At 46.8% G+C, this 14,003-nt stretch overlaps 1 protein-coding gene across 10 annotated transcripts in view; it reads left to right on the top strand.

The window, feature by feature from the left end:
• Positions 1 to 334: 334 nt before the first annotated feature.
• The window catches only part of SBF1 (SET binding factor 1), a 173,740-nt gene continuing 160,071 nt past the window's right edge, over positions 335 to 14,003 (top strand). For 8 of the 10 annotated variants that reach the window (XM_073619269.1, XM_073619273.1, XM_073619270.1 and 5 more), the window contains exon 1: positions 336 to 506. In XM_073619269.1, coding sequence (XP_073475370.1) covers positions 452 to 506 — 55 coding nt within the window. In that variant the 5' untranslated portion in view covers positions 336 to 451. Of the gene's footprint in view, positions 507 to 14,003 lie in introns of all 10 variants that reach the window. The other 2 variants (XR_012242804.1, XM_073619267.1) reach the window with 1 other exon arrangement.

Genomic DNA, 14,003 nt, shown 5'->3' on the forward strand with positions numbered 1-14,003 from the left:
TTCCAGTGCTCAGTCGGCGGTTTCCGGGAAATCTCAGCACTGATGAGCAAGGCTGGCCCCTGACACTTGGCAGCCCCTCTTATCATCTCACACGTCACCGCCCCCTAAGCCACGCCCAATAACACTGTTACCGAAGCAGCGGCTCGCACATGACAGCGCCCAGAAACGGCCACGCCCCCTAATTAGCTTATTGCGCGACCTCCCCCCACCCCATTCTTTCGCTAGCCCCGCCTTACTGCCATCTCTAAGTACATGTTCGGGGAAGTCCTCACCATTGACGTCACGTTCTACGCCCTCCTCCTGACCCCGGCCCGCCCCCTTACGTCACGCCAGTAGACCCCACCCGGTCAGTCCTGATTCGTGCATGCGCAATACCGGGCCGGTGCTGGCAGGAAAGATGGCGGCGGCGGGAGGAGTCCGGGGTTGAGAGAGCGGCCCGGGGAACGGGGACATGGCGAGATTGGCAGATTACTTCCTGCTGGTGGGGTATGACCTGAACAAGAGAGGTGAGGATGGGCGGGGCTGAGAGTGGGGGGAAAGAATGTACACCCGAGGGTGGAGGAGGGATACCTGGAGGATGGAGGAGGAGAGGGGCTGACAGAGCCCAGCACCATCCTCCGCTATACAATCACATACATATATCTGTGTATATATCTATATAAATCACAATCTGTATATAGAGGGCTGATGTGTGTCCCCAGCTAGTGCCATACAATGCACAAGGCTCAGATTGTCTCCTCCATGTCATTCCTGGTACATGGAGTATGTATGCCCACTGTGATCTTATTCCTGGTACATGGAGTATGTATTCTCACTGTGATCTTATTCCTGGTACATGGAGTATGTGTGCCCGCTATGATTACATTCCTGGTACATGGAGTATGTATGCCGCTGTGATCTTATTCCTGGTACATGGAGTATGTATGCCCGCTGTGATTACATTCCTGGTAAATGGGGTATGTATTCTCACTGTGATCTCATTCCTGGTACATGGAGTATGTATTCTCACTATGATCTTATTCCTGGTACATGGGGTATGTATTCTCACTGTGATCTTATTCCTGGTACATGGAGTATGTATGCCCACTGTGATCTTATTCCTGGTACATGGAGTATGTATGCCCACTGTGATCTTATTCCTGGTACATGGAGTATGTATGCCCACTGTGATCTTATTCCTGGTACATGGTGTATGTGTGCCCGCTATGATTACATTCCTGGTACATGGAGTATGTATGCCCACCGTGATCTTATTCCTGGTACATGGAGTATGTGTGCTCGCTGTGATTACATTCCTGGTACATGGAGTATGTATTCTCACTGTGATTACATTCCTGGTACATGGAGTATGTATGCCTGCTGTGATTACATTCCTGGTACATGGAGTATGTATTCCCACTGTGATTACATTCCTGGTACATGGAGTATGTATTCCCACTATGATCACATTCCTGGTACATGGAGTATGTATGCCAGCTGTGATCTTATTCCTGGTACATGGAGTATGTATGCCCGCTGTGATCACATTCCTGGTACATGGAGTATGTATGCCAGCTGTGATCTTATTCCTGGTACATGGAGTATGTATGCCCGCTGTGATCACATTCCTGGTACATGGAGTATGGATGCCCGCTGTGATCTTATTCCTGGTACATGTATGCCCGCTGTGATCACATTTCTGGTTGGTACATGGAGTATGTATGCCCGCTGTGATCACATTTCTGGTTGGTACATGGAGTATGTATGCCCGCTGTGATCACATTTCTGGTTGGTACATGGAGTATGTATGCCCGCTGTGATCACATTTCTGGTTGGTACATGGAGTATGTATGCCCGCTGTGATCACATTCCTGGTACATGGAGTATGTATGCCCGCTGTGATCTTATTCCTGGTACATGTATGCCCGCTGTGATCACATTTCTGGTTGGTACATGGAGTATGTATGCCCGCTGTGATCACATTTCTGGTTGGTACGTGGAGTATGTATGACCGCTGTGATCACATTTCTGGTTGGTACGTGGAGTATGTATGACCGCTGTGATCTCATTCCTGGTACATGGAGTATGTATGCCCGCTGTGATCATATTTCTGGTTGGTACATGGAGTATGTATGACCGCTGTGATCTCATTCCTGGTACATGGAGTATGTATGCCCGCTGTGATCACATTTCTGGTTGGTGCATGGAGTATGTATGCCCGGTGTGATCACATTTCTGGTTGGTACGTGGAGTATGTATGCCCGCTGTGATCATATTTCTGGTTGGTACATGGAGTATGTATGACCGCTGTGATCTCATTCCTGGTACATGGAGTATGTATGCTCGCTGTGATCACATTTCTGGTTGGCACGTGGAGTATGTATGCCCGCTGTGATCACATTTCTGGTTGGTACTTGGAGTATGTATGCCCGCTGTGATCTGGCCAGCAGCTCCAGGCTATATGAAAATGTATGAAAACCCCAATTGATGCCATTATATATCACTGAATATGTTTATAGCTAAGAAAATCGGGTTCTGTTAATGGTTTTTTACCTCTAGATGCCATCAGTGACAGCACTTCCTGTTGTAGACTGACAACGCAGCGTTTTCATCCTGCCATGTGATCTTCAGCTGGGACCATGCATGCCTCCTGCAGACCAAATTGTCAGCTCTGCAGCCAAGCAAAGGAGTGCATTAGAGGCTGACAACGCCAAGCCATTGCTAAGTAATAAGGAACAGTCAGCCCACCGTGTGATCTCCTTCACTGGGTCTGCCTATCTGGTTTGCACATGCCTCCCGCAGACTCGACAGTCAGCTCTGCAGTGAAGTGAAGCAGCTTGCACGGCAGGCTGACAACACTGCTGCTAATTACAAGGCAGTGGCTTAGCATTGTCAGCCTCCAGCAGGAAGTGCTGTCACTGGCAGGATCTACAGGTAAAAAACTTTGCAACAGGAAATGTCATTTGCTTAACCTCATATCTGCAGAGGCAAAAGGATGAGCTTTAAAGCCCACATACTGCACTTATGTGTCATTGGGCGGCCCATGTTATGTGCCGAGAGCGCTCTCCCAGCACAAAGACAGCTCTTGGTCCAGATTACAGATCAGTGACTGGCTTCTGATCATGTGACCACTGTGACAGCGGTCCGATGATTGTCGATCCTCCCACCCAGGGGCATTCTGAGATGGGAGCTAAAGCAGGCCTTTAGAGCTTGTTTACACAACCCATGTGGTTATATGCGTTGGTAATGTATGTTAGCAGTCCATTTTTTATATATTTTTTTATTTTCTTCTGAGTTGCTTTTGTGTTGTGTTCACGTGCGTTCCAATGGTCGCATGATTGCCAATTCTTCCTGCCCACGGTCATTCACGACTGTTAAATGCTGTTGTGGGCGGGGTTTAAAAGGGGTTAAAAAAACTACAGTGAGGCATAATGAAAAACATACTTAAAAAAAGGTTGTGGATGTACTTTAATATTCCACATATTGGTGGGGGGAGGGTAAACCCCGAATACCCCACAATATTGACTGTTATTCATGTATTCCTGTGAAATGTAACCTCGCAGTTGGATCCGTGCTGAAAGCATTCACACAAGCGTCATATGCTGATAGGTTTAGTGCTTGATGTGTTTTACCCTAGTTAACACTGAATGCGACTTTGAAATCGTACGCCTTCACTTGAAATCGCACGATTTCAAAGCTGCATGTCAGTGTGACTTCAGGTGCGACTTGGCTGACATCTGTGTGACTTCATGCACAGATATCTATGCAAGTCGCACTTGAAATCGCTAAAAGTAGTGCAGGATCTACTTTTTCAAATCAGCTTTGCACCGTTCCATTGGCGACAATAGGGTGCGACTTGTCATGCAATTCGACCTGTCAGATCGCATAAGTCGCACCGGGGTGAATGAGGACTTAAAGCAGAACTTTACCTGGATGCAGGGCATAAGCTTTATTGCTTGCCCTATCCCCCGCTCCAGAACTGTGCTCTTCTGTCTGAAGCTCCGGTCTGTGGGCGGTCCCTTGGCCTTATCTCATACAGTGCAGGGCTATTAACCCTTAAGCCTGAAATGCCTTAACACGGCAGCAGAACTGGATTGTTTGCATGGATGGAGGGACCCTTCTAGGGCCAGGAATAAAGTATTAGACCCCATTCACATGGGGCGTACTATAGCGTATGCTCGTGCAAGGACCCATGAGGATGCCCAGGCGTTCCATGCATCCCTATCTCAGCAGTCCTATTCAAGTCAGTTGGCACTCAGTGGCAGCACGGACACGGCTACTACTCTGTACAGACAGTATGCGCTTGAGGCAGTGCACTGGCAGGGATGTCAAATTGGGAGCAGCGGTTGTGTCCAAATATACTTGAATAGGACAGGATGCACACAAAAACCTATATGCAATAGTGCGCCCCAGGTGAATGAGGCTTGGCGCCTTATCCCTGCCACCTCTAGGCTAAAACAGCATTTAACCTTGCAAGATACATTTATCTAATTCCCGGAATTGAGCTTTTAATTATGGGAACCCGACAAGAGCAGTACTGTAGAATGTGGTTATAAACATGTATGACTTCTGGACATGTGTGTCCTGTGCAGACACCATGGGTTTGATTTACTAAAGGCAAATATACTGTACACTGCAAGTGCACTTGCTCCAGAGCTTAGTAAATGAGGTAAAGCGCCACATTGCAAAGAATACCCAATCACACGTAAATAAAAAAACAGCATTTTTTGTAGCACATGATTGGATGATAGAAATCAGCAGAGCTCTCCCTCGTTTCAGGTCTTCTTCCTCTCATTTCAGATCCTCTTCTTCCTCTCATTTCAGATCCTCTTCTTCCTCTCATTTCAGATCCTCTTCTTCCTCTCATTTCAGATCCTCTTCTTCCTCTCATTTCAGATCCTCTTCTTCCTCTCATTTCAGATCCTCTTCTTCCTCTCATTTCAGATCCTCTTCTTCCTCTCATTTCAGATCCTCTTCTTCCTCTCATTTCAGATCCTCTTCTTCTCCTCGTTTCAGATCCTCTTCTTCTCCTCGTTTCAGATCCTCTTCGCCTCGTTTCAGACCTTCGTCCCCTCGTTTCAGACCTTCGTCCCCTCGTTTCAGACCTTCGTCCCCTCGTTTCAGTCCTTGGTGCCCTCGTTTCAGTCCTTGGTGCCCTCGTTTCAGTCCTTGGTGCCCTCGTTGCAGTCCTTCCTCCCCTCAGATCTAGAGCAAGTGCACAGTATATTTGCCTTTAGTAAATACACCTCCCCATCTCTTCGCCTTGGGGTTGTCTGGAGCTCTCCCTTTGATCACTCATCCTGGGGGTGTCTGTTCATTTCACACAATCAGTATGATTTTCTATTACTTTGGCTTTCTTTTGTGTTGCATTTTCTCGCTTTTGAGCTAATTGGGATTAGCTTCTGCCTAGCACCAGGCCTTCTTGGTATTAAAGTTTATCTGCAGGTATCCCCCCCCTTTCTAAGGAAGGGTTAGAATCTCTGTCAAGTTTTTATTGCTGTCTCTGTAACCTTTTGGGGAGCTTTATACTCTTACCGATATCACAAGTAACAACCATCTAAACTTGTATTTACACTTGAGCATGTTTATGTGATTTTGGAGTGTATTTTGCACCAGGTCTGTTTAGGCTTGAGAGATTGTGTTTCAGCAAATGGAAAGCTAGTCACTAGGAGGAGGCGATTGTTTGGCTCAAACTGTCGCCATAAGGCCCCATTCACACTTGTGCAACCTGAAAGTCGCACGACTTTGCAGCGACTTGAAGCAATGACTGTGTAATCTTGAGGTATATGGACATCAGGTTGCATCAAAGTCTGACCAAAATAGTACAAGGACTACTTTGAAGTCTGTGTGACTTGAAGTCGCACAGATATGAATGGTACTCATTGGAAATCATGGGGTACAACTTGTCATGCGACTTTGCAGTCCCAAGTCGCAGGACAAGTTGCACAGTGGCAAGTGTGAATGGGGTCTAAATATGTTCAGGCCAAAACTACAGCATCATGCCCCAAAAACGTTTTCTGAATGTTGAGTGACAGATGGATTGGTCATAATAGAATAACATGGAAATCTGGTGTTGAGTATTAAAGATTACTCGGGTGTAATAGGGGCTTGGGTCTCATTCACATGTGCGGCCAGGGGGGCTGTAGAAGACTTGCAGTTGTACCACTCCCCGACTGCTTACATAAACAAGGGCATGCAGCCGCTCAGGGCTGTGCACATGTCACAATGAATTCTTTGCCTGAATGGGTTGCATTCAAGGGATTGGGGCTGTGGTGTAGTGGGTTGGCATTTTCAGGGTTAAAATGGGCAGTGAGGAGGTGACATATTGCCTCCTCCTCCTGTCAAATGCCTCTGAAAAATCGATTTACCTCTGTTTCCCTTCTGTTGTAAAGATCTCTCACTTCCTGTTGAGTCAGGAGACAGGAAGTAAAGAAAAATCTCCCCAAAGGGACACAGCAAAAGGAAAAAATAAATGAAAGGGGTTTTACCCATTCTTTACTCTGTGCTTTACCACTGGGGGAGGAAAGCAATTTAGGAGACAGATGGCGATTTTCACAAGCTCCAGCATGGGGAGATTTGTGGAATTTGGGAAGCGTGAGGGGGTTTATCTTTCCATATACGTATACTATACACATTGTGTTGTTATAGTAGTTATTCTGACATGTTCGTTCATTCCGCAGTCTTCCTGTGTCTACGTCTCCCTCATTCCTGGCCTTAATGTTTAGGTTTGCTGAGGCCTCACGCCTCCCTGTGTTCCCTGTTCTGTGTGTTGACAGCCTCTGGCAGTTACCTTGCTGGAACACGGCGAATTTCACTTCTCCAAACATACTTCATACTTTCAGCTTCCTGTCTAATCAGGTGCTCTGGGCTGTAAGGTAATAACAATGCAAAACAGTTTCCAAGAGTCTTGTTTGTTAAAATGCGGCTTAATAGTGACACTAGAAGGACTCACTGCTGCCTACCAGGGTTTCAGATTTTTTTATGGGCTCTGGACTGTGGTCTGAGGAGGACGGTAATGCTGCACAGTGCTCTAGATGGTGTTCTGAGGAGGCCTGTAATGCTGCAGAGTGCTCTAGATGGTGGTCTGAGGAGGCCTGTAATGCTGCACAGTGCTCTGTATTGTGGTCTGAGGAGGCCTGTAATGCTGAACAGTGCTCTGGGCGGTGGTTTGAGGAGGCCTGTAATGCTGCACAGTGCTCTGGGCGGTGGTCTGAGGAGGCCTGTAATGCTGCACAGTGCTCTGGGATGTGGACGGTCTTCGTGAGTAGTGGGACTCTCGTTGGGACTCGGTAGGCCTGTAATTCACAGTGCTGCTCTGGTCTCTGGTAGTCATCTTTGTTTGAGAACTCGGAGGCCTGTAATTCTGGCTACACTTAGTTGCTTGCTTGCTTAGTTGGCCCAGGAGGGTAAACGTCCCTGCCTCAAGTTTTCGTTCCTTAACGAAAACTGAATTGATCTTCATCAGTTTTCGCGAGTGGACGAAAATGTGCTGTACTTTTCATTAAGTTTTCATCACTGTAAAAATGGCGCTGACAAAAATTTTGTCAAATGATTTCGTTGTGGAAATTAACACTGGCACTGGGAGACACAATGCTGATCCTGGCGCATGGCACTGTCTTGTGTTTTTTTTCTTAAACACAAGATATTTCACTACAGTGCTACTTGCGTTACTACCCTCTGCGCTGTAAAAAATGACTGCATGCCGGACTTCTTTTCAGCACAAACCAGGGCAAGTCTGGTGTGAACTAACACCATTGGAAACATGCCATTTTGCTTTGTCTGTGCCTTTAGAACTACACTGGAAATAGTGTGCATTAAGGTGAAAAACCGTGAGGGTTTACAACCCCTTTATACACAATGTGGGAGGGATATTGCATGTAAATTAATGGAGGCTTTGCCTCCCTTTTATTCTAAGACACAGGCTGGAGGGGTGTGGCCCCACACCATGTTCTTTCCACAAAATAATAAGGATTGAAAGTGATTGTAAACCTTCCTGTTTTGTATTTTTAAAAAACAAACATATCATACTTGCCTCCACTGTGCAGTTCGTTTTGCACGGTGTGGCCCCGATCACCCTCTTCTGGGGTCCCTCGGCGGTTTTCGCGGCTCCTCGCATCAGATAACCCCCAAGGAGAAGAGCTCTCCCAAGAGGTTACCATGCGGGTGCGCTCCCAAGTCCAGTATTTGCATCCATAGACACGAATGCTGGACTTGGCCCTGCCCCCATCATTGGATTTGATTGACAGCAGCGTTAGCCAATGGCTGCAATGCTATCAATTTATCAATCAAGAGCTGGGACCCAGTGCAGAGAGGGAGAACGGGGGGGCTGTAGGGCCAGTTACTGCCAGAAGTTTCTTCACCTTAATGCATAGGATGCATTAAGGTGAAAAAAACTCTATTCATTTCAAATATATATTTGCATGATAGTTTAACCACTTGCTGCCACCCACCGTCAAATGACGGCTGGGCGGCGCCACTCTCGTTCTGGGTGGACATCATATGCGGTCTCCCAGAACCACCGCTCTCGTGCGCCCCGGGGGCGCACAAGTGCCAGCAATCAGTGGCCATCAGTGATGCCAGTCAGTGCTGGCTATCAGTGCTGTCCATCAATAGGGGTGCAACGGATCAAAAAACTTACGGTTCGGATCATTCCTCGGATCAGGAGTCACGGTTCGGATCATTTTCGGATCAACAAAAAAAAAAATCTCCCCCACTGTAATATCCACAATCTCCCTATTGGCAGGGTGTGGCAGAGTATTGGCAGAGTATTGCAGGGTATTGGCGGGTATATTGGCAGGGTATTGTAGACTATTGGCAGGGTATGGCAGAGTATTGGCAGGGTATGGCAGAGTATTGGCAGGGTATGGCAGAGTATTGGCAGGGTATGGCAGAGTATTGGCAGGGTATGGCAGAGTATTGGCAGGGTATGGCAGAGTATTGGCAGGGTATGGCAGAGTATTGGCAGGGTATGGCAGAGTATTGGCAGGGTATGGCAGAGTATTGGCAGGGTATGGCAGAGTATTGGCAGGGTATGGCAGAGTATTGGCAGGGTATGGCAGAGTATTGGCAGGGTATGGCAGAGTATTGGCAGGGTATGGCAGAGTATTGGCAGGGTATGGCAGAGTATTGGCAGGGTATGGCAGAGTATTGGCAGGGTATGGCAGAGTATTGGCAGGGCATTGCAGAGTATTTGCAGGGCATTGCAGAGTATTTGCAGGGCATTGCAGAGTATTTGCAGGGCATTGCAGAGTATTTGCAGGGCATTGCAGAGTATTTGCAGGGCATTGCAGAGTATTTGCAGGGCATTGCAGAGTATTTGCAGGGCATTGCAGAGTATTTGCAGGGCATTGCAGAGTATTTGCAGGGCATTGCAGAGTATTTGCAGGGCATTGCAGAGTATTTGCAGGGCATTGCAGAGTATTTGCAGGGCATTGCAGAGTATTTGCAGGGCATTGCAGAGTATTTGCAGGGCATTGCAGAGTATTTGCAGGGCATTGCAGAGTATTTGCAGGGCATTGCAGAGTATTTGCAGGGCATTGCAGAGTATTTGCAGGGCATTGCAGAGTATTTGCAGGGCATTGCAGAGTATTGGCAGGGCATTGCAGCAGGGCATTGCAGAGTATTGGCAGGGCATTGCAGCAGGGCATTGCAGAGTATTGGCAGGGCATTGCAGAGTATTGGCAGGGCATTGCAGAGTATTGGCAGGGCATTGCAGAGTATTGGCAGGGTATTGCAGAGTATTGGCACTGCTGCCATCCGATCTTTCCCCTCCACTGTACAGATCAGTACACAGAGGGGAAAGAGGAACCGGAGTCATGACATGACGCCGGTTTGTTACAAGTGATCGCTCCGTCATTTGACGGAGCGATCATGTGCTAAACGGCCGTCGGGTGTACCAAGATGGCCGCCGCTCCGGAGCTAGGCCAAAGCCGCGGCCTTTCCTCTGGCCGAAGCCACAGAGCGGATCGCGGGTGTCCCGTACGGATCAACCTCCGCGGATCGGATCAACCTCCACGGATCGGATCACGGATCGATGGCGATCCGTTGCACCCCTATCCATCAATGCTCATCACTGCTGCCCATCAATGTCACCCATCAGTGCCATCACCTACATACATAAATTAGAAGGGACAATATAAACTAAACAGTGTGATTTAATATCACTTTAACTGGAGTAGACAAAGGCATAGTGGAGACCTAGCTGTGTATTCTGGCAGGGGGTGCCCAGCTAACAAGACTTGATTATAAGTGATGGGATTGGGGCCAAAATCTAAAAAAAAATGCTGCGGCAGGCTGTAAAATTTTAAATAAAATGAAAATTTGAGATGGATATTTGTTCTTAGTTATGATTTACATGTGGTCTCCTACACACCTCTGAAGGTGCTTGTTCCATTAATTTGATCTTAAGACCTCAATCACATGGGTGTACTATAGCGCACACTTGTGCGGGGGGCCACGTTTGCTCGCATAGGGATGCACAGGGGTTCCGTGTATTTCCGTGGCTAAGTGATGTTGCTCCTAATTTGACAGCCACGCAAATGCGTGGTCCTGAACACATAGCTGTCAAAGTGGGAGCACCGGCTGTGTTTGTGCAGCCTCTACATCCTAAATAAAATGAATGGGACTGCCTGCATGGGGAAGCACAGAACTCCTGTGCATCCTTTTGAGGGCAAACAGTCTTGCATGGGTGTATGCTATAGTACATTGATGTAGCAAGGCCTAATACTGGACTGTTTTCTGACACCAGGGCTCTTAAAAATAACTAATCAGATTCCAGCTGCCATGTTATAAAGCGCTGCGCAAACTGTTGGCGCTATATAAATCCTGTATAATACTAACAATTTTGCAAATTAGAAAATTCAACTTTTCTTTTCATCTGCTCCATTTGACCTTTTTTATCAAAGCATCTGAAACAGAAAAGCAAAAAACAAAGTTAGTCTTGTCCAGGCAAGCAATTGATTATCACTCTCATTCTTCTGCATTCAGAGACTGGAAGGGGAGCATTAGGCTGCCATGGCAACAAGGATAGATTTTCTGTCATAATCTTCAAATATGTAAAAGTATGGCGTAACTTTGGAATGGCTACCGGTAGAAGATGGTGACCTGCTGCAGAACACACAGAATTTACACATCGCCCTTCTTGATTTCTAGTAAACGATTCTTAAATTACACTCTTTTTTTTTTTTTTTTTTTTCTAAAAAATGCCAGTTGCTTGACTGTTATGGTTGTCTACAGAATACAATCACTGACCTGTAACAAGGATCTCTAATAATAAGCAGTGCACAGTGCCAAATAGAAAAGTATATATCAAGTGATAACAATAAAATCGGAACTAAGGCTGAAAATACTCCCTTCTGCTCGACGATCTGACATCCACGAGGTTCCTCTCCCCGTCTTCTTCTGGGTGCCAGGCTTTTAATCAACTTGTATGACCAATGTGGGATGATGTCACCCCTTCCCTTGCACAGTAGTTCATTCATCCCAGCACAGACACTGTGCCAAGAAAGTGCCCTGAGCTGCACATGGACAACTATAAGGGCTTGTTCACACTAGTGGTTTGGGGGGACAGTAAACCCTGCGGTTAAGGCACACTTTTACTGCCCTCCCAACCAATACCCCCTTTAGCTGCAGAAGCAGTGTCCATTGGATGTACACATGCTGTGTTTGTAATGCTTTGCTTCATGGCCAGGGCAGGAATTATACCCCCTGTCGCTTTCAGCAGGTGTAGCGCCCATACATGACCCATTCAAGTGAATGCCACTCTGCAAGTGGTTGTGGCACGCTGATCCAGGGTTCAGGGGGTCAAAGCAGGCATTGAGGAGGTGCCTGTCAAATGCACTCTGTAGAGCAGTCTAGATGTGGATTGCTCTTCTTGCTCTTCAACACTATTGTGAATGAGCCCTAAAGAAGGCGGTGAAGAGGCAGATAAGTTTGAGATTGCAGAAGAGACGTGGCATGCCTGCTCGCGGTTTGTTATTTATACTTTAGTTCCCCTTGAAGGTGTATGTAAAGAAAATCTTTTTTTTAGTTTTGAATACAGTAAGGAAAGGTTAGACCCTCAGTCAAGTTTTATGGCTGTGTTCCCACTTTGGAGATTCATCACTTTATTTGTCTTGGTGACTAATTGCTGAGACAAAGCAATGGAAATCCAGAATTGTAGAGTTGTCACCAGAACCAGAGGTGGGGATACGTCTTCCAATGGGGACACCTGTTCCAGTGACAGCTGTATAATGGGGAAATTCCCCTTTTTTTGGGGGGGGGGGGGTCGCCTCTTACTTCCTGTTGTGTCTCCAGGACATGAAGTGAGGGGAATTCTTACCAACAGCAACACAATTAAAATACAACTTAGTGCTCTAAACAAGTACCAAATCCAGTTACTGTGATACTCTGGGATGCTCAAGCCTCATAAATAAACAAAAAACTTAACCCTCCCCAACTGAGCCAAATCTTCCCTCCTTCCTTTGTATCTCACACACTCCCCTCCAAGACACTGCAGCTCACAGTGGGAGGGTTTCATTAACACAGCAGTGCTGTCCATCCAGAAATCAGAGGGCAGAGCTAGGTGTGGCCTGGTGCTGTTTAGGCTTGTGAATCAGCAGTGACAATGCTGACGGCCACGTCCCTTGCTATATCTTCTCCTCCCACTGTAGTGCATGTCGACAGACTATGTGTGAATGACAACTATGCTCCGAAAGCTGTCCATTCCTGTGTAAAAGGAGCCTAAGGCCCGGTTCACACTAGTGTGGGCCGTGCATCCTGTGTTTACTCGGGCACGGTAGCCCATTCATTTGAAAGCATTTAAGTCGTAAACACTTTTTCTGCTTATGGCTCCCGTCCCATAAAAAAAACCTTGATTCAAGTTCGGTAATTGGAGTTGTCAAAAAAAAAAAAAAAAAGTTTTTTTTTTTTGGACACTGCGCTGGTCCTGAGGAGCTGCGGGCAGGAGCTTTTAGGCGAGGCCCTGGCTTTGGCGTAGTCCGCAGCGTCCGGCCTCGCGGGCTAGGCCGAAGCCGTGGCCTCACCTAAAAACTCCTGCCCACAGCTCCTCAGGACCGGCGCAGTGTCAGCGCCGGTCCTGGGGAGCTGCAGGCAGGAGTTTTTAGGCGAGGCCGTGGCTTCGGCCTAGTCTGCGGCGTCCGGCCTCGCCTAAAAACTCCTGCCCGCAGCTCCTCAGGACCGGCACAGTGTCCAAAAAAAAAAAAAAAAACTCGATTCGAATCGTGAATCGAGTTTTTTTTTTTTTTTTTTTTTAAATCGCAGATTTTTTTTTATTTTGAGAAAATCGCCCAGCCCTAGTTGAATGTAGTCAGTGTGAGAGGTAGGGTCACAGTGCAATGGAGTGAACATCAAGTTCTGCTACAAATTGCGACAGAGATGCAGCGTCCGGCCTCGCGGACTAGGCAGAGGCTGCGGCCTTGCCGAAAAACTCCTGCCCGTAGCTCCTCAGGACCGGCGAAGTGAAAAAAAAAAATCTAAAAAAATCGATTTTGCTTAAATTTTGAATCGATTTAACCTCTCAACTCGATTCAAGATTTAAATCGATTTTTCCCCCAGCCCTACATTCAACTGCCCGCACACTAGGTGGCGCTTCTGATGTGCGCGCACCTGGCCCATGTTACTGTTGAGGTATCGGACCATTCACAGAACTTTTTGGACACACCTCGTATGTAACTATGTTGGGGTCAAAGGTCATGCTTGGAGTCGAAGTCAGGGTCAGTGTATTTTAAGTAGGATTAAAGGGGGGGGGGGGGGGGATTTTTAATCTAGTATCAGTTGCAGTGTGTTTTAAGTAGGGATGCACCGATACCATTTTTTTTTTTGTACTCGCTGATACCAATTACCGATACCTACCGCAACTGTTTTGTTTTAAATTCAGCTGTCAGCAATGGTACAAAGCATTGAAAAGTTATTTACAAATGAAATAAATAGATTTTTTTAAATGTTGCTACTTTTCAATGTGAAATGTGTGAATATAAGTTAATGTATATGTGTAAAATATTCACTAACAAAGCAAACAAACAAAA

This window comes from Aquarana catesbeiana, linkage group LG03 (genome assembly GCF_042186555.1).
Source record: "Aquarana catesbeiana isolate 2022-GZ linkage group LG03, ASM4218655v1, whole genome shotgun sequence".
NCBI lineage: Eukaryota > Metazoa > Chordata > Amphibia > Anura > Ranidae > Aquarana > Aquarana catesbeiana.